The following is a 20,570-nucleotide window of genomic DNA, read 5'->3' on the forward strand; positions in this document are numbered from 1 at the left end:
GTTCTTATGATAAGTCAGTGACAAATGGCCGTGTTTACCTTTCTCCTGAGCAGAGGCTCCGGAAGATGGCCTGGAGCTCCTGGGTGGACGTCCACGGCCGAGATTTGTGGGGTACAGCCTCTCCCTCTTGTACTCCCCAAGCTTCTTTATTGGCGCCACCCAAGCCCAAGAGGGCTATTTGTCACTGAAGAAAGACAGGTCCGCGGCCCAGGGAGCCTTGAAGGGAGTGGGCAGAGCAATGGAAACTTCTCTGTAATGGCTCCCACCCAAAAAAGATGCCCTCAGACCCCCTCCTCAGGCAAATCCCACCACCCTGCCCTGTCCTTGTGCAGTGAGAGCTGCTTGAAAGAAAGACGTGGCCCTTCAAAGCGGAGGAGGGCTGCAGGGCCGGATCTGAGGCTGTGCGGCAGAGGACGCATCTCCGGGCCTTTGTGCCGCTCGGGCGCTCCGTGCTCCATAAAGGCAGGGGCCGGCTGGCGGGGGCCTTTTGTTATTTGGCTTATTTTGATCTTGCTCCCGCTCTCCAAACAGTCTCACAGAAATAGAGCCCTGCATTAGCTCCCTTCACAGCTTAAGACAAAACACAGCAGAGGGAGAATGTTTCACTGAAAAACAGAAAAGGGAAAGGTGGGCTCATTTCTGTCTGGGTCCTTTGACTATCAATTTATCCAGCAAATTCCCAGCAGATGGGAGGAGAGCGGGACGGTGCTCACCGGCCAGCCACCAGCTGCAGGTGGGACCGCGCGGGGGGCGCAGCGGGGCCGGCTGAGGAGGAAGGGCTGGATCTTGGTGCCAGCTCCAATGCCCGCAGCTCTGGTGTGCCCTCGGGGTAGGGGCTGCCCTGGTGGAGAGCCGTAGGGCCGGCAGCTCAGTGAGCCCCTGCCCTGCAGAGTCCTGCGGGCCCTGCTCCCTCCCAGACAGCACTCGGGCCTCCGCAGTCTCCAGACTAGAGACTAGTGTGTTGCCAACATCAATCTCCCGCCTCCTTTAAGGACACCGTCGGCTGCCAAGGAGCCCCATCCGACCTCACTCTGCTCTTCCTTTCTCCCCCTGGGGGCCTCTGGGGCCCTGCGGGGAGGCAGAAATGGGGCCCAGGAAAGAGGGTCTACCGATCTCCAGCCCTTGCCACCCACTCACTGGGACCAGGTGGGTGCCTTTTGACTTCATCCTGCAGGGTGTGGTAGTCATGCCCTGTTGTAAATGGGGAAACTAAGGCTCTGAGAGGTTGCATAGTTTGCTGGAGAACCCGGTCACGAAAAGGCCGGGGCCCGGAGGGAGGAAGGCCAGCTGTCCCGAGAAGGCTCAGGGCCCCTGCGCGGCCAACCCCAGCCTCCTCTTCCAGCTGACCTCTCGGGAGCCAGTGCTTCGTAACCCCACCACTTACCATTCCTTATAACTTGCTTGGGTGGGTGGGGGGCGGAGAACCATGGACGAGAAACACATCCATTTTTAATAAATAGTTTATTTATCCAACAGTTTCAACCCTGATATTGAAGCCTGTTGCAGCGTTATTCTTCTGGCTGCAGCCTTGATTAAGAGACCATTTCTTTGCCACGGGGCTGGCGCTCAGAGTCCAGCCCCGCCGATCATCCAGACATCAGAGGAAATGAGAGAGTATTGCTCAAATGAGGGAGACCGGAGCTTTATTAAGGAAACAAAAAATACCAGGAAGACCGAAAGGGGTGGTCGGTGCCTTCTGGAGGCAGCTGTTTCGGCTCCTCTGCTTGCCCCTCTCCCGCGGCCGCAGATGAGAACATATGGGGACGAGGCTCTGCTGGAGAGGCTCCTCGCACTTAACTAAGGCCCCCCCGCCAGGGTGTTTGCGGAGACAGGCTCCCGCGACGCGGGCTGATGGGCTGGCGGGGGGCCGCGAAGGTCTGCGGCGGCGCCGGCACGCTCCCGGGGAGGCCAGCAGGGGGCAGCCGAGCCGCCCTTGCGAACCTAGTCGGTGCCGGAAGTTCTGCTTCAGCAGCCCCGGCGTGGAGAGCCGTGGCCGCCACTGGACAAGGTGACCGTCGCACACCGGAGGCGAGACCCTCCCCGGGTCCTGCAATCTGCGTTCGCGGCCCGATGCAGTGCCCTGGCTGCAGGTCTGGTCTAGAACTGCGACTCTCTGAGCAGCACCACTAAAGAGGCCGCCTCTGGGCAGCCCTACCCGCCTCGCCGCTCTCGGCCCTTGTCTGCTCCCGATTGCTCTCAGGCGGCCACGCAAGCAGCTCACTCCGGACCCAAGGGTCCTGCGTGCCAGAGCCTGGCATTTCTAGATAGTCCTTCTACAGTACTCGTTCTAATTGCTAGCACCTTCCCCCTTCAGGATAAAAGAGGCCCAACCCAGCTAGAGGACAGGCTTTCTCCCCTCTCCCTTGAGCTCCCAGGTAACACCCTCTGAAGGCACATGGACCAAACTGCTCCCCGACCCCTGCCGCCCCAGCCTGCCATCCCGACCCACCGCCCACGGGCACGATGCCCACCCTGCTGAGTGCTCGCCAGCGGTGGACGAACTCCAGCCCACCTAACTGCACACTAGCTCTGCAGGGTCTCACGGCTGCTGCTCTTTCATCTTTTTTGTTCATCAAAAACAAACCCTTCTCCCCTCTTCTGCCGGCAGTCGGGGCACAGGATTGGACCAATGCAGAGGACAAGGCCTCTGGCTTTTCCCCTGTGCCCTTCAAGGAAGCCCACGCTTCCCTACAAGCTAATCTCTGAAGAGTCTTACAGAGAGACCTTTGGAACCAGAGTCTGGAGGAAGGTGAAAGTCAAGGCAAGTGTGAATTCAGCACTGGCAGGTCTGGTGGCCTTCTCGCGCCCCCGGAGGGGACTGGCCTGGGACAGGCCGACTGGGAACAGGCCCCCGCCCGGGATTTATCGCTCTGAGTCGGAGAAGGAAGAGGGCTTAGTCCATCTCCACACCAGCATATCCTCTCCAGCCACACGGTGGGACTCTGTCTGGATCCGGGATTCGTTGGACGCCAGGAACTCCACAGCCCGGTCCCAGACCCGCTTCATGCGCCTCCTGCAACGACAAGGACCAGGCTCAGCAGGCAAGCTGCGCCCCGGCAGCTCCACTGGGTACTGCCCAGAGAAGCGAGCTGGTCCGGACGCACCCTCTGTACAAACTGGGGCCCTGACTCCAGGATCTCGCGCAGAATTTATCTGCGGGAGGAAAAGTCATCAGGTACTAACAGAGCTCCTGCAGAGGAGAGGAACTTCTTGAGCCACAGAGAAATAATTCCTCAACCTTCTCTGCTCCAAAAGCATTCAATTAAAGGGAGCTGAAGGGGGCCGAAGGGGGCCAGAGGGGGCCAGGGCACCCCCAGGTGTCCAAGAGGGAAGGGGCTGTGCTGGCCTCAGCCAGCGCTTGCTGGGACCTGTTACCGCAGCAGCCCGGGCCAGGCAGCCCCACCACCGGTGCCGGCTGCATTCTAATGCCCCATGTGGGCTAATTAAAGAGTGGCCACTGGGCTGTCGAGTCCAAACTCCACAGTACTTTGGAGCACTCGAGTGAGCTAAGCATCCAACCGGGGAGGCGAAGAAGCTGGAGCTGCTCTTGGAACCAGAGCTACCGGCCAGGGCCCCTTCTGCTCTGCTGGGTCCCTGGGGCCTTGCATGCCCTTGGACAGCCCCCTGTGGTCTCTTCCCCCTCCAGACTAGACAGGAAGATTCCAAGGCAGTCAGGGAGGACTGCTCTGACGTCCTCTCTTTGATGAGTTCCCGTCTTTCGTCAGCACCGCAGACCACCTCCCTGTGACCCCTCGCGTGGAGAGTGAACATGGGTGTGTACATGTGGGAGCGGGAAGGTTCCACCTGGGGGAGGACAAAGGAGGGAAGCGCCCAAGGTGGCCCGTGGGTCAGGAGTCAGAGTTGGGGTGCCAGGGCTTTCTCCTCCAGAGGTCAGGTCCCGTTGGGCAGGCCCAATGGGCTGCTCTAGCCCCAGCCCCCCCTCCCAGGCAGTGAGCAGGCCTGCGCCAGCCAGGCTCCACGGCTCTCCCTCAGTCTCACGGGCAGACCCTCCTCTGCGGGGCACGCCCAACGGTGCCCACGCAGGGCCGACAGCAGCGGACAGGTCCTCACGACATGAGGGCTCAGGTGCACCGACCGGGGGCCTGGGAGATAAATCGAGAGGCTGGGAGCCAACATGGCTTGAGTCTCCCGGGGTTTACTGACCGGGCTCGGTCCCGCCTGTGGTCCCTGCTGTGGCATGGGAGCTGAGGCCGGGTGGCCCGGCCGGAGACAAGCCGCGACGGCACTCTTGCTCTTACTTCAGCGAGCATGTGGGTTGCGTGGAACTGAAGCCCAAGCAACAAGGGCCACTCTTGGGTGAGTGCTCACGTGCTAGGCACAGACTTAATGAGCTGTGAGGCCACTTCCTGACACCCCGTCCCCTTCTCCTGAGGGCTTGTCACTACTGCCTAATAGCACACATTTTCCTTACGCATCTTGTCACCTCTCTTCCTCCCTAGAACCAATGTTTCGCTGGGGCGCGGATTTGGGTTTCTTCTCCCCACCGTCTCCCCGGGACCCAGTAGCATGTGGCCTGCGGTTGGTGCTCAATAAACATTTGTTGAGGAAACAAGGGCTTCAGCGCAGCCCTCTGCCCGGCAGTGGTGTCTTTGTTTTGGATGAGGAAACTGGCTCAGAGTGGCTGTGACTCATGGTCACGTGGCGACTCCTGGTGGGGCCAGGAATTTGGTGGGAGTCTGAAAACACCAAGTGGCCTCCTCTTGGGAGTCAGAGGGCGACGTAGCTGCCTCCTGCTGAGGACCAAACAACAAGCACGAGCCAACGCTGCGGTGGTCAGTCTGCTCTCCCTAAGCTTCCTGCCTGCACGTCCCTAAGAACGATGAAAGTTACTAAGCATTTACAAGTAAAACCTTAAATGTTTTGCTCTTCCAGTCCTCTTGGGTTGCACAGAAGTGCCACCAGTGCTGGGCCTCGAGCAAGCTCCTTAACCTCCCTGAGCCTCAGTTTCCTCATCTGTTAGATGGGGTACTCACTGTTCTCACCTCGCAGGGCCACAGTGAGGAGCCAGTGAGTGTGGGCTTTGCCCATGGAGGGCACAGAGCAGCGCCGGCTTGCAGTGAGTGTTCGTCCCCCTCCGGAGAGATGGCATCCGGCTGGAGACCGCGGCGAGCTACTGAGGGGGGCCCCACAATCTGGGCCGACACTTCGGCGGGCCCTGATGGCTGCCCCCTGGGACCCCGTCCTCCAAAGCTAACCCACATGTGGTTTTGCAGATGCCCACATCCGGGATCTGCAGCCCATGTGAAAGGTCCCCTGGTGTCATGCGGGACAACGGCCTGCTACCCCTTCCCATGCAGCCGTGCCCCCTGGGAACAGACCCCATCCACTGCCGTGAAGTTCTGCTTTCAACTGCAGGTACACCTGTGTGCGTGTGTGCGTGTGCATGCGTGTGTGGGAAGTGAACCATATTTTAGATAGCATGTCATGGGCCGTGGTTAAAAATGTTTGAAAAACAATCTCCTCCTTGCTAGTGACTGATTCAAGAATATGGGGCACGTGGGTGGCTCAGTCGGTTAAGTGTCCAGCTTCGGCTCAGGTCACCATCTCACAGTTTGTGGGTTTAAGCCCCGCATTGGGCTCTGTGCTGACAGCTCAGAACCTGCAGCCTGCTTCGGATTCTGTGTCTCCCTCTCTCTGTCCCTCCTCCAATCACACTTTGTCTCTCTCTCACATATTCTAAAGAACAGACAAGTAACCGAGTCTGGCCAGCAGGGCCTCAGTGAGTGTGTCACTGGCAGCTTCTGAGAATGTTTTCTCCTGCTTGTGACAGCAACGGGAGGCCCCTCTCCCCTGCTGGCTGTGACAAGGCAGATGCTGGTCCAGCTGCTGCTGGCCACCATCCTGTGACCGCGAGGAACTCCCGCCAGCCCACGACATCCACGGAAGCCAGGACCCCAAGGATCACAGAAAAAAGGGACCAGGGACCCGACTATTCTGTGTCTGGAGCCCACATGACTCTGGACTTCCACTAATGGAAACCTATCAAGATCCTTCCCGGCTTGAGCCACCCAACGCTAACAGAGGAGCGGGACCATGTTTCTAAACCTCTGGTCTGCGTTCTGCCACGAAGAGCCGAGCGCGGGAGGAGTGGCAGGAGGCATGCGTAGTGGCCCCCTCCCCTGGGATCCTCGGGGCTGAGCTGCCCCTCCCCCCGCCCCATAACTGATGCTCGGGGCTCCTCCCGTGGCACTCGGGGGGGCCGGACCAGGACTCACCGGCTCTGCGGAGGGATCAGGGTGTCGCGCACGTGCAGGATGCCCACGTACGGGTAGCGCTCCATGTCCTGCTCCCAGTCCACGTAATGGTCCTGGACCACGTCTGCAGGGTAGGGCAGGGGGCACGGTTTAGGACAAGGACCTTCCGGCGGGTGCCCGCAGTCCTCGCCCCAGGGGCCACACACCTATAATCTTCTTCACCATCTCATACATGGCTTGCTCCTCTTCTTCCAACTTCCGCCACCGATACTTCAGGAGGATCAGGAGGCCCCACAGAAAGGCCAAGCCTATGAGGGAACAAAGGCCCGGTTAATCCTCACGTCACCTGCGGCCACTCAGAGGCACACTGCGTGTCAGTCTGGGTCGGTGGCTGCGCTGGAGGCTATGGGTGAGCCGCACAAGTGTTCTGAGCACCTACTAGGTGTCAGGCCCCGGCTAGCATGCGGGAGGGGACAAAGGAGGTGGAAATGCAAAGGGAAGGCAGGCCATTAAGTGATCATCTTCCTCCTGCCGGCTGTCACCACAGAGGCATCCCCAGCCGTCCAGATTGCAGCTCCTCCCAACCGCATTCCGGGACTTTCATCTCCTCCCTTGTGAACCAGAACACGGCGTTTCATACATATATACATGCGGGGCCCTTTGTATTCCGGGATGCTGCTGCCGATAATGATGTCTGTGCCTGATGGCGTGGGTGAGGGAGCTGTGTGCACGCCCAGATGGCCTGTGATTTGTAACTCTGCCATGTCTGCAGAGCCGGCAGTTTCTAGGACTCGGCCTTTTGCCTTCAGAGACACCCCAAGGTCTCTGCTCAAAGGCGGCCCCTGATGTCGGGAGACAAGACTCGCGCTCTGCTTTTCAGCTCAGCGCCCCGGGTCCTTCCTGCTTTCATCAGGTACCTAGAGCTCCCAAGGAGAGGGAGTAAAATCAGGCCAAGCTCCTGGTGCGCCTCCTCCTCCGAGAGGCCTGCACTCTGGGGCCCCCAGGGCGACGATGCTGGGCTCCAGCCAGCACCCATCTCCCTCTCAGGGACACTTGACGGTCCCCGACCCTGAGCAAGGATGTTTTCAGTTATCCTCATGCTCCCGCCACCAGTCTCTAAAGGTAAGATGAACCAGGGCAGAGGCCGACTTGTTCATCTCCTCTGTTTTATTAGACAGACCTCAGGTTCACTAGACAGAAATGAACTCTCTGGGCCTGGGCTTCCAGAACTCATCACTCATGCCTAGGAGTGTCACTGAGCTGGGCTCCTGGGAGGTGCTCTGGGAGCAGTCCCCGCGGCAGAGGCAGGGGGGAGAAGGGCAGCCAAGGACTTACACCAGAAGAAGATGAGCAAGTTGGTGATAGCAGTGAACAGGGCGCGGCTCAGGCGGCAGCCGACACCCATGCGCGGGCGGGCGGATTCCAGGCACACCACCTTGTCCACGGTCGTCACCAATTCTGATGGGTCTTCCCCTTTCAACCTGAAACAGGACACAGGGCTGCAGACACATTCAAAAGCTCCCAGGAGCCGTGGGATCGGCCCCACTCAAGGATGGGCTTTGAGGCCTCTACTTGCTTATGAAATAGGCTCGGTATCCTGGTTGCATGCTTTCCCGAAATTTCCCACGTTGGCTACTTAGGAAGAATAAAGCTTTAAAGACGGCAGCAGGCTTGAACCCCTACCGCTAAAGTGACGTCCCCCTCTGTCGGGTCTTTTGACAGCCCCTCTCAGCGTGTGGAAGATTAAACTGTAAATTGGATTCCCACCTCCCAGCATAGAGAAATGGAAATGTTTACTGAATTGCTGGCTTTGCACTGCATGGCAGGAACTGAAAGAGTCTGGGAGGGTGTGCTTTTCCTCAGTGATGGTGACAAAGAGGCATATAAGCTGTTTAAGGGTAAAGATCGGGGTGCCGTGAGGCTCAGGGAATGACGACCACCGGGCTCCCCGAGGCCAGGCCCCAGCCCCAGCGCCTCCACCCTGGCCACTGAGAGGAGGTGTCAGGACACACGGGGATGGATGCCCACACCTACACCTTCTTCCAGCTGGGTGACAGTCTCGTGCTCTGGACCGCACAGTGCAATGCCCAGTATCTGTAGCGTCCCGACTTCTAACGACCCACTTTGAACACTGGTCGTGTGAGCTGGGCCCGGCCCCCCCTCCTGACTACCTTCCCCAGAGTGGAAGGGCGAGCGTCATCATTCTTCTGTGCTAGCAGTTTCGGTGAGTGCCGTGGAGGATAAAATCCATATTCTCCTTCGCCTTTCCTAACACACAGGAAAATCGCTCAGCCACTCAGGGAAGCTTTATTCTTTTTTAAGCCAACGAATTTTAATCGTGCCACGCATCCAGTTATCAAGCTTTGGGTTGAGCTGCCCGAGGGGCTTCTGGTAGAGGCACTGCTGATGGAATTAGTAGTCTGGGTGGATTAGAGAGGAAGGGAACAAAACCCTGGAGGGTGTCTGAATATCAGGAGCTATGGCCTGAGCAGAGACCCCGACAAACCCTGAGAAACGAGAGGCAGTGCCAGGATGATGAACTCTGGTGGGGGAGGGGAGGCATCACTGGTATGCCCTGCCCCCGCCAGCTGAGCAGCCAGATGGGGCTTTTCAGGAGGGCGAGAGGGCTCACCATCTCTGCAAACAGTGCTCCCCAGAGACAGAACTGAGGCGGAACTGCCCAGTCAGAATAAAATCCAGTATTTCCTTTAGCCATTTCTATACAGAGTGAAACCAACATACAGAAACATTTGTCTAGGAATGAAAACTAGCACCCAGGGAGAGGAAGTGCAGAAAAATGCCTTCTCCAGCAACCCACGTGGGACCAGTGAATTCAAAGCGAGTCACCTGAAACAGGTTTAGCTGGAACACTAGGCTAATGTCCTGCCACCCGGATTTTGTGTCTTATCTGCACCCCAAACGCTTCTTCCTTCTGTTGCCTGGCTTCAGGCTTAGCCCACAAGGACTCAGCCGGGAGACCTGCCTCTAACTTCAGACCCGAGACACCTCTGTGAGCACACGGCAGTCAGCTGATGGCTGAGGAACACGGCCACGGGTGCTTGTGGCGGGGCCGCCACCCTGTGATGTCTCGCCCGCACTCACCAGATGCCCACGTCCTTGTTACTGCTCAGTATCCAGGTCAGTGCAGCTTCAAACTTGGCAGAGGAGCTGCTGGTCACGTTCTGTGGGAGGGGGCGGGAGATGAGTTCTGCGTCTGGGCCGAGCAGCGGGAACATTATTCTCCTGCTGGATTAAGGAAGCCCTCTCCGTGCCCTCCGTGGGCCCCAAAGCCCTGTTCCACTACATGCACAGCAAAGTGACAGGCAGGAAATCTGGGCTGCTGAGAATCAAGAAGGAGCTCTGCCCGGAGGAGTTGATGTGGAAGCACACACAAGGAAACGACGCAGGTCTGAGGTAGCCAAAGGAATTATCATTTCCTCGAGGACCAAAGTGTCAGGCCACAGAGCTGGCAGCTCATCTTGGGGAAAATGAAAAACAGTGTGGGGATGGGAGCCCAGTGGCCAGTCCCAGCTGTGTGGCCTTGGGCAAGTCCCTGTCCCTCTCTGAGCCTCAGTTTCCTCGTCTGGGAAGTGGCAATGACCTAGGCGACCCCTAAGGTTTCTGTCAGCTCCAAAGTTCCACCATTCTATCAGACTGGGGCCAGGCACACAGTCAAGCAGACCCTGAGCAATCTGCACAGCGAACGAAAAGGAGAGAACGGACAGGTGAAATGTAGATCCGCAAAGCTGCTGGGAAGGAGAGCAAGGGGGAGCGAGTAACAGGGCCACTTAAAGAAGAGGTGGCCTGCAGTGGCCGCACTGGCCGCTCAGGAGCCAGCCCCCCACCCGCATGCCAGCAGGCTGGGCTCTGGCTCATAGCTCACCTTGGACCGGTCACTCCTACTGCTGCCTAAACTTGCAGCAGCCTAGCACTCAACTAAGTTAAAAAAAAAAAAAAAAAAGGAAAACAAAAAAGCCAAAAAGCAAACACAAAACAAAAAGGGAAAAAAAAAAAAGCAGGGCTTGAAAGATCACTACAAAAGCGCCAGCACCTCCCGGGAATGGGTAAGCGCTGCAGCCTTACTTACTGCTAGGTATTCCTGGGCCTCCATTACAGGAATGCATTTGCTTTTTAGCTTCTCTGGATTTCCACATTCAAAATTACCTAGGAGGAAAAAAACACACATTCAAACACAAAGAAGAGGTGGGGGAAAAAAAATGACTCTGAAACGGACTAAAAAAAATGCAGCAAGAATCAAGCCATCAGCTCTGATAGGGAGCATGTGGCCCCGTGGCTCTGGCTTCTGTGGGGCATCTTCACTCTGCAGCAAGATCAAAAGCCACTTAGCTTGGATCGATTCCAGATCATTAAAACCTGACCTGCAAAGCAGTGCGGTGATTTGCATTAAATGACTAAAAAGCTGCCCAATCCTAAGGTCTGTTTGCAATTGATCCCTAAAAGGATCAGACAGATAGCTTTGGAAGGTACCAGAATGGCACTATAAATAAACACAACCTGGGAAAAAAGAAAGGCAGGGAGGCCGGAGGCACTGCAGGGATTTTGACCGTGACATAGGCAGGTGACCTGAACTCCAGGCCCACCGTTTCAAGGGGTTCTGGGGAGGGGTGTCCAAAATGCCCCAAAGAGAAAGAGGGCATCTCTGTGCTGGGTAGTGGGGCCTCGGCATGGTGCTCCAAGGGGCCACTCCCTTCCAAGCACCCTGGGTGAACAGCTCCCACCCAGGATGGAGCTGGGAGCCTCCCCTTAGGCCTGCCCGGGGCCACCTCCTCTGAAAAATCCCCAGCCCGTGGGAGAATCTTGTTGGACCAAATTGCTCTGGACTTGGGGGCCCACCACAGCCGCTGGTTCTCAAGAGCCTGCTATGGTCCACCCACAACGTGCTGTTTCCCATGGGTCACTAGACTCCTTGAGAGCAGGGACAGCACAGGGTCGGCATGTACAAGAACCTGAACCCACGCACAGCCTGACTGCTCTTAACCTGGCACAGCTTAGGGGCTACGGATGGCTAGTCTGTGAGTCTGTGTGCTGGGGACTGAGTGGCTGGGAATGAACATTAAAAAGCTTGAGAACGAACTAAAGCTTATCCCTCCTATGCCAAGTTGATCTTGACCTTATGGGACGGTGGCTGCCATGGTCTGCCCCACCCCAGATCACCCCGCCTGGACCACCGCCACGGCCTCCTGACTGGTTGCCTCCTCTCCCCTTTCTCTTCCACGTTTGAGCAACCAAACTTTAAAATGATTCTGCTTACGTGACACTACTACACTCAAGCTGCTGTCACATTTGCATTCCTGGCTGCTGGCTCTCAGCACATCACTCCCCTGCTCAGAAGCCTCCCCGGTGCTCAGTGCCTGCAGGATGAAGCCCCGAGGGCCTGGCCTCTACAGCCACCCATGGTAGAGCCCGGCCGACCTTTCCAAACTCCATTCCTTCCATTTCTTCTTCCCTCACGAAGCCAGCCGCTTCCAGCCCTGACCCTATTTCCCCTTTGGCCTTGCCTTCCCCCCCACATATGCAGAACCAATCCTTGCTGGGCTTCAGCGCCCGGCAGACACCGCCTCCCCTGTGACACTTTCCCGACTGCTCCAGCTAAAAGGCAACGTGCCTCCTGGAACTTCCGGCCTCTCGGTTCTCATCCAGTCACACTGTGTATCAGCCAGTGGTCAGGGAGGTAGGTGGTTTGTCTCTTCTACTAGACCGTAAGCAGCCCGTGGGCTGCAAAGGCCAGCACAATTCCCTGCCCATAGGTGACCTCCAAGGCAGGGCAGGGGTGGGAGGGGAGTATGGCCTAGTAGAGCCCTCATTCCCCTGCAGCGAGACCCTCAGGGTCGCCATTGCCAGGCTTGTCAGAGGACAGGAGGCAGCAAACCCCTGGATGGCATAAGCCAGGACCACATATGAAGGGTGGGATGGAGGAAAAATGTCTACCGGCATCCACAGTTTAAGAGGAGAGCTTCTCTATGCCCTGGGGGGCTTCTGAAAATGCAGACTTTAATTCATAGGTTCGGGATGGGACCTCAGAGTCTGCATTTCCAACAAGCTCCTGGGTGATCCTGATGCTGCTGGTTCCTGGGCCACAGCTGAGTCACTTAAGGTCTGGAACACCCTCATAGGCCAAAATTTATAGTCTAAGCACCTCAGCCATGGAGAAAGGCCCCTGAGGCCTACGATGCTGTGAGCTCCCATTCCTCCTGCTCTGCTCCTCTGAGCTGCCCACAGATGCCTCCCTGACCACCGCCAGTCTCCCACCGTTCAGGAGGGAGGTGGTGGCAGAGCTGGGACCACAAGACTGGCCCCGAGGGCTGAGGGCCCACTACAGGCCCATCTGGCCTTGATTTCCTAGCAACAACCTTCCACAAGGGTTGGCCCCACAGGTAAGAGGTGCCTCCTGAACATCTCATAAGACTGAATAGCTTTGTCTGATTTTGGTACCAAATATATTTAGCCTGGTACTCAAGCCCTGGTCATTCACCGATACCTTTAGCAAGTGATTCTGAGAGGTGTGGGGGGGTGGTATCTCTGGCCTCAAAGAATAATTTTCTAAATAAAGTAGTAGGGGGACCTTCTGGATGGATGACTTTTTAGGGGCATCCTGGGGGTGCTGGAAGTACCCTCCTCTAGAGTAGAGCACTTAATTTTCATTTTGTAAAAAAAAACAAACAAACAAACAAACCCAAGATTACCTGGTGAGATGGGGAGTTCCTGAGAGGGTACGGGACTTCTCTGAAGTCCTGAGGCCAGATGGGGAGATCAGGACCAGCTGTGACACCAGGGCCCTGGCAAGCTGGATGGGCCCGAGTGTAACTGGTCCCCCCATGCACACCCCTGCCACCTGCCTATGCCTCTCCTCCTGGCCTGGCTGACCATCTGATATAGGGAGGCCCTCTAGGTCAGAAGACCCAGACTCTGAGAAGACCTGGGGCCTGGCCCCTTCCAATCAACATGAACCCCCAAAACATCAGGTGGTGGGCATCTAGGGAAGGCAGAAAGGCCTGTACATGTGCCAGGACCCCTGGGACCCTTAAAGGGGATATAAGAACGAAATGTAGGCTTAAAAGAGATGTGTCTGAGTGGGGAAGCAGGGAAGGCAAGACTTGGTTTCTGAGTATATCTTCTGGAAGATCTCCACAGAGCATCTCAGCCACCTGCCGGCCAGCCAGCCAGCCCCAGCCTGGCTGATCGGGGTAATAGCCCACACCCTCATGAGGAATCTCAGGCCTCAAGATACCCACTCACCGGCTTGGATGGCCAGGAAGTTGTACAGTTCATGCAGCAGCTCCAGCAAGGCCGCCTTCTGCTTGGCCTGACAGAACTGAAAGGGCACAGGACAAGCAGTCAGCAAGGAGGGGTGGGGGGAAAAGGGGGCTCTGTCTGTCTGGTTTTACCTCCTCGGTCACACTGTCAAGTATTAAGCAGCAAGAAACACCTCATACTTTAAAAACAAAAAACAGGGGCGCCTGGGTGGCTTGGTCGGTTAAGCGTCCGACTTCGGCTCAGGTCATGATCTCACGGTCCGTGAGTTCGAGCCCCGCGTTGGGGCTCTGTGCTGACAGCTCGGAGCCTGGAGCCTGTTTCAGATTCTGTGTCTCCCTCTCTCTCTGCCCCTCCCCTGTTCATGCTCTGTCTCTCTCTGTCTCAACAATAAATAAACGTTAAAAAAAAAAAAAAATTAAAAACAAAAAACAAAAAAACAAATTCTGCAGCGCAGTGGGCCCAGGACAGGGTCGATAAATATCGGGTTAACTGACCAAAGAGGAACACCGTAAAAGCAGAGGCAGAGCTGAAAGCAGACACGGTAACTAAGGGTCTGCATCTTGGAGGCTCCCGGCCTCTGTCCCATGGTTTTCGCTGGAATAAAGGCCATTAAGTGGGGCTGCAGAGCAGAGGCGATGGGGCTGTGGGGAGACGCGGGAGCCTGGCCTCCTTGGTGGGCCAAGCACATGCCACACGACTGCAGTCGCTTCTCCCCTCGGGCCACTCCCGTCTGTTTTTGGAAAGTCCGCTGTCTGCATGCTGCCTATAAATTGTCTGTTCTGTGGATTAGCTACAGCAAATGCTTCATCTCGGACTGGCTTCTGGACTGGAAATGGGAAATTTCTAGAAACCTTGGAACTAGAGGGGGAAAGAAGTCATGTGTAGGAGAAAACAGGACTAGGAATACAGGCCTACCTAGATCTCCTGCACCTGTAACAGAACTGACGCCAGTTTGCTAGACTCGCTAGATTTAGGAGATTTGAAAGAAAGGCTGCTCTTCCCGGAGAGCGAACGGCAAGCCATGTGCTGTGCTGAGTCGTTTACACGTGGGCACGCACTGAAGCGCCACCACAGTCCTGACCGCACACCAGTTTCTCAGACGAGGAGCCCGAGGCGGAGACCTTAGGTAGGCCACCAAGATGCCACAGCTAACGGGTGTTGGAGCCCCCCTTCAGACCTCCTCTGGGTTGTCACCGGGCGGGGTGTGGACCGACGCCTAGGGTCTGGGCTCTGGCTCCAAACTGCAGGAGGGACCACAGTCACTTCCTTTCTCAGGCTCACTCATTGCCCTCACCTGTAACGGGATGGACTTGGTTTCTCACAGTCTCGGAGGCCAAGAAACGTCCCCTCGTGTTGCCTAAAGACCCGAAAGCCTTTACGAGGTACAAAGTGACACAACCAAGATTTACCCACAGGATCATAAATGTTCAGAGACAACTCACAGGTCTGTAAGCAGAATTAGGTATCCAAACTACCTCTTAAAGACTAATGAGATGGCAAATGTTGACGACAAGAAATGTAACTGAATATACACGGAGATCCCAATTCTATAAACACAGGTATGCAGACGAGATGGGAAGGAAATGCCCCCCAGATGTGAATGGAGCGTACCCCTTGGTGGCAGAATCATGGGTGATTTTGTCACATTTTTCACATTTTCTATACTAAACCTTACTGTCACAACCAGAAAAAAAAAGCAGTAACAATTAACTCTGTTCCAAACTCACCGACATTTAGGCAAAGCGGGGCTGATACCACCTAAAGGGAACAGGAGGACAGAAGGCACCAGACAACGAGACGGCCTGATTGAGACAGCACACCCACTCCCAGCCTGTCCACACGTTTTCCGCAGCACAAAGGCAGAAAGAAAAACGCTAAGTGTCGTAGTTGGCTGAGAAGGGAAAGAACACGTATATCTAAAACTCAAATGCCCATCTGGGTTCTGGGTGAGCCTGAGCCGCGCAAAGAACAAGACTTTCGGCATGAGCCTCACCAAAGCCAAGAAGCATCTGCCAACTTGCTGTTCCCGTGTCCACCCTTCACAAAGGCCAGCAGCACCCCATGCAACCTCAGCTCACTGGAGCCTGAGACGATGCCCAGACCCTGTCTTTCGATGCTCTGATGTGGCAAGTATACAGTGTGCTCGCTGAGCGCATCTTTCGCAGGTACCTGGACTATGCCTGCCTGGGCTCACTCGAGTGGGACGAAGAACCAAGCAATAGCAACCAGAGAGGCCTTATAGAAAAGTTCCTTGTTTCCTGTTTTTTGCTTTCAGGGTTCAAAGTTCTGGCCACTCCCTCTTTGTCTGGGCCACTGCCTCTAATCACCCACTGTGGTTTTCACGACAGAAGGCAGGTTAAACTTCTTATGAATCTGTTTTCACAAAAACAACTGAGAAGCAAAGATACTTGGTGGATGACTGCAGTAAATGAATGCAATGAGACGGCCCCCAATAGGATACCGCAGAAGCCAAAAGAAGCAATAAAACCTATTATCGGGAACACCCCTTCGTTAACACGGGTGAGAGAATGAACGTGTGGCCATGGGTTGTTTCTTTCCCAGCCCCCGGGCTGCCAGAGATGGAGACTGAGGTCTCGGGGGAGGCCTGGCATTGCACACTTAATAATTAGACTACTAAGTCATGCCCTCTGGCAGCAAAAGGCTCCTCCTTGTAGGATTTATGACCTGAAAATTTACTGCCTCCTATCTTCCCCATACTGTCACCTGTGCCAGCATCCCAGCTCCCTGCTGATGCTGCCTGCATGACTCATAGACAGATAGGGCTGCTTGCATTCCCCAAATATTATTTGTAGGGAACATTAAAGCTTCATAAAACAAATCTATAGACTAACGGGGCTAATTCCACTTTAGGTATGTTTAAAACCAGCCCCCCATGATGTTTCAAATCCGAACGGCATCGTCAGAGCCACAAATGTACTACCAGAGGGAAAGGTGGACCTGAGAACCCAGCCTCCCGACGCTTAAAAACCACCAGCCCTTCCTCTGGAAGCCAGGGAGCTTGAGAGGTCCTTCAACCACAACCTACCGCATCCCCCCAGATTGACTTAGGCAGAAGATCAAAGTCCCCAGTGCTGTGATGGATGGGAGAGCTTCCATAACAATCCCAGGGTTGGATCTTGGGAGCTCAATTCTCTCTGTTTCAAGTACTCCTTTTGCTGCCACAATTGAGTCTGACACAAACATCACAGAACACGATGTGATTCTGGTGCATTACAGGAAGCACTCCTGAAAATGATCCTATTATGATCTTTTTTCTGGGGAAGTTTACCTCCTGACGGAGGCTCACATCCTTGAGAGGAATAACAAAAGCTAAAGAAATTCAAACTCACCTCATCTGTTTTACTGTCACAGTCCACTGGCAATAATTTCACTGAGACCAAGAAAAGAAACACAGGAAATTAAAAGTGTGGGTTAAGGAAAAGATGACAAAAAAAAAAGACCACTCTCAAAATTCAGGGGAAGTAAAACATTACCAGCCTAAGGGTGGGGATCAGAAAGATGTCATCTAAATGAGGCACTTTTAAAATGCAGACATGTCAGGGTTTCCCAATTCTAGATTAGGAATTAGGACCAGGACAGCTGGGTCCAAATCCTAGCTGGAAATGATTAGGCATTTCCAGCAACTCAACCACGCTGTGCCTGTTTCCTCATTTGTAAAATGGGATCAATAAAGCCCTCCCTGTTTAACTCGGGGCATTGGCCTCAAACAAGTCAATACACATGATGGTTTTGGAAATTGCAAACAATGATGTGTTGAACAGGGATCAGTAACATTGTGGGAGGGGAAGTCCAGGTAGATCCCAGTATATATCCAAGAGCTGTTGTCTGAAAGCATCTCAGCGGTAGGACAGTATACTGTCTGACTGTTGTGGTATCAGTACAGTCCCACAGACTCCCGGGTCTGCTTACTTTCTTTAGTAGGTGGATAAACTGCTCTTATAGCCAAGAAATTATTTGGGTGTGTGCATGAGTCTGGGATCCCCATGCCCACAGGCTTGTTCATACACCCGAATACCCATCTGCTGCAATAGCTAAGATGATTTGGCATCTCCCTGCCTTTTGGCCGTTCCTGTTAGGCATGGAAAGATGTGGCCTTGGCTTGAGGCTGGGAACAGTATTAATCACATTCATCCTTTGCAAAGAATATCAAAAGTTGGTGAACTACAATGCCACTTTATACTTACACTTTAAATTTATATACTTTACACCCTAAAACTTATAAAGGAATGATTTCTATGTTGTTTTCTGTTCGGCTAAAGCCCAGAATTACCCAAGAGGCAAATTTTCCTTTTAAGAAACATACAAATCGTGAACTATTCAGGAAACATACTGTATCCTGCAGACCTCTAATTGTCATGTCTAATCACTAACTAAAGTGTGGACAGAAGCAGCATAGCTGGCAATGTCCTTGACTCACAGAACCCTTTCTTAACACACTCCAGGAGGATAATGTAAGCAAGGATAAACGCCTCCATTTACATCAGTTTAAACTCTTTTGGTGCTGCAAAGCTGGGAACCCAACCAGATCCGATCTGTGGGCAGTGAAACCTGGGGTGCCTTGGAATGGGCACTAATGTGTGAATGAGCAAGAGATCCAAGTTAAGAAAGAACTAAAAAGGAATGGGGGTGGACCTGTCTGTTAGAGAGGGGTGTGGTTTTCTCTAGAGAGGGAAAACCAGAGGTTGGGGAAGGAGTGACTAGGAATGAAGATTGCTTCCAGCACGTGGTTGAAAGGGAGATTGGTAGGAAGGGCTAGGGCAGAAAATGAGAACAGGAGAGAGTGAAGACAGAAATTATTGCAGATGCAGGAACTCCGGCCCTCTTCTCCCACCGCGGAGGGAGGAGAGTCAAGGTCTGGAGGTAAGAAGACAGCCAGAGGCATCTAAGGCCCGGGAATGTGCAGCCTGGCGCTGAGAGGAACGGTGGTGGTGCAGGTGGACACTCGCGCGCCCGGGGCCCTCCCCTGCGCCGGCCCGGGACGTACTGTTGTCCTCCGCCTCCTGCGGCGCCGAGGGCTTGCCCATCTTCACCCAGAGGATGCCCAGGAAGACGAGCAGCAGCCCCAGGCTGGCCCAGAACAGGAGCCGGGATAGGCAGCGCTCCAGCCGCCGCCCCGCTTCGGGCCGGGCCCGCGCCGCGCCGGCTGAGCCCGTCCGCGTCGCTCGCAGGCCCGGACGCGGGTCGGCGCCGAGGAGGGTGGAGGGCAGCCGTGCCGGGGCCGGGGTCGTGGCCCACCAGCGACGGACTCCGTGGCCCGGCGCGGCCCGGTCGAGCGGCCGGGCGTCCTCGTCCTCCTCGGAGCTGCCCCGGACCGAGGCGCGGCGCCTGAGCGGCGCAGGGCGGGCGGGGTAGGCGAAGCCGCGGCTCCCGGACCAGGAAGCCGCGGAGGCCCCGAGATCGCCGTAGGCCCCAGAGGTCGCGTAGGCCGAGCCCGAGGCCGGCGGGGAGTGCCAGGGCTCCGCTCGCAGGGAGGCCGCAGCGGGCCGGGCTCGCAGCGGCGCCTCTTCGCGCAGCCGGGCCTCCTCGCGCAGCCGCTCCTCGCCCCGCAGCCGGGCCTCCTCCCGCAGCCGCTCCTCGCCGCGTAGCCGGGCCTCGCCCCGCAGGCGGCGCAGCTTGTTGCGGTAGACGTCCCGGGTGGTGTCGGTGATGGGTCCTGGCTGGAAGCCCAGGGCCTGTAGCTCCCGCCGCAGCTCCAGGTCCGACAGGCCGGCCATGGCCAGGACGCCGCCCCCCGCCCGCCCCTGGCGCGCACCGCACCCGGAACTGCTCTCGCCGGCGGCCGCGGCGGAGCGGGCGGGGCCCCGCGCCATGATGGGAAGGTCGGCCTTTGCCGCCATGTTGAGAAGGTCGGCGCCTCCCCGATTGCCGGCCATGATGAGGGGGTCAGACTCGGCCATTAAGGCCGCCATGTTGGAGAGGTCCAAGGATTTTTTTTTTTTCCCCCCTCCCTTTTCCCCCCTCCCTCCTTACTCAGTCCTCCTCCTTGTCTGTAAGGCCAATCGGTGTTTTCTTTCTGAATCCTCCGCCCCATGCGCGGTCCCTGGCACGTGGTAGGCACTCAGTGAATTGTTGATTTAGTGGATGAATTGCTTGATGGTGAAAGACAAGCCACTACGGAGAGCAGGGAGATGGGACCCTTCGCCGCTCTGTGCTTGGGGACCTTGTGTGATCCCTTCTGCAGTCAGGAAAGGCTTTGGGTCGTGGACTAGACGCCAGGCATGCTACGAGACCCGGTCCGACCTGAGGTCGAGGGCTACAGGCTTCTGTGTTTTCCTGGGAGTTAACTCTGAGGTGGGGCTCCGAGGGGGCACCGGCCCTGCCTCAGGCCAGACACCGCATGCACCGAGAAGGCAGAAGAGCCAAATGCCCTTGGGCTTGAGTGGGCAGTTCAGGCTTCTGGGAGGAGGCCATATGTCTGGATAGTGGGATTTCTCTGAGAGATGGGTAGGGGAAGACCCCTGAGATACAGTCCTGTGCCCCTTGCAGATTTAGGTTGAGGACATTTGAATCCCAACTGCACCACTGTTAGATGTGTGATCATATCCAATGAACATCTCTAGCTTGCTGGCCAGTAAAGTTGATAGGGTTGCTATGAGGATTAGAACAGGTAACTTGTTTAAGGTGCTTAAAACAGTACCTGGTACACCCTCCTAAGTGCTTATACTTAACCCCTATCTCTGCAGCGGCAGCACATGTGTGATCTCCCACAGGACACCCTCTTTGATTACAGGAAGGCTCTTGGCTGAGAAGCCCCTAAGGGAAGCATGGGAAGTGGTGGCAAAGGAAAAGAGCGCCATGGCTCATAGTTGCCCTTCTGCCCTCTCCCCTCTTTGTAATCCTTCTACATCCTTCTTCAGCTCCCTGTCCCAAACGTTTATGGCCGACCTTGGCCTCTTAGGTTCCGCTCCACTACTACTCCTCTAAATCAGTTCCCCTCTTCCCTGCCCATCGCCCACTCCCCATCACCCCCCCCCCCAGGTCTCCTCCTATTCCTTCCCTGGGTCATGGGCACGGCCCCTCTGCCAGTGGGTTGCATTCCTGCCACTCGCTGTCCCACAG

The 20,570-nt window shown here is 55.9% G+C and overlaps 1 protein-coding gene across 1 annotated transcript; it reads right to left on the reverse strand.

The window, feature by feature from the left end:
• Positions 1-1,621: 1,621 nt before the first annotated feature.
• On the reverse strand, positions 1,622-19,298 carry LEMD2 (LEM domain nuclear envelope protein 2). The gene is made up of 9 exons (XM_042938480.1): positions 18,496-19,298; positions 16,841-16,881; positions 13,473-13,548; positions 10,303-10,379; positions 9,318-9,397; positions 7,551-7,696; positions 6,422-6,523; positions 6,237-6,339; positions 1,622-3,013 (listed from the first exon to the last, which is right to left on the reverse strand). The coding sequence occupies exons 1-9, from the start codon at positions 19,223-19,225 to the stop codon at positions 2,863-2,865; spliced, it is 1,506 nt and encodes a 501-aa protein (XP_042794414.1). The 5' UTR covers positions 19,226-19,298; the 3' UTR covers positions 1,622-2,862.
• Between the last annotated feature and the right edge of the window lie 1,272 nt (positions 19,299-20,570).

The sequence above is a fragment of the Panthera leo genome, chromosome B2 (genome assembly GCF_018350215.1).
Source record: "Panthera leo isolate Ple1 chromosome B2, P.leo_Ple1_pat1.1, whole genome shotgun sequence".
In the NCBI taxonomy this organism is placed as follows: domain Eukaryota; kingdom Metazoa; phylum Chordata; class Mammalia; order Carnivora; family Felidae; genus Panthera; species Panthera leo.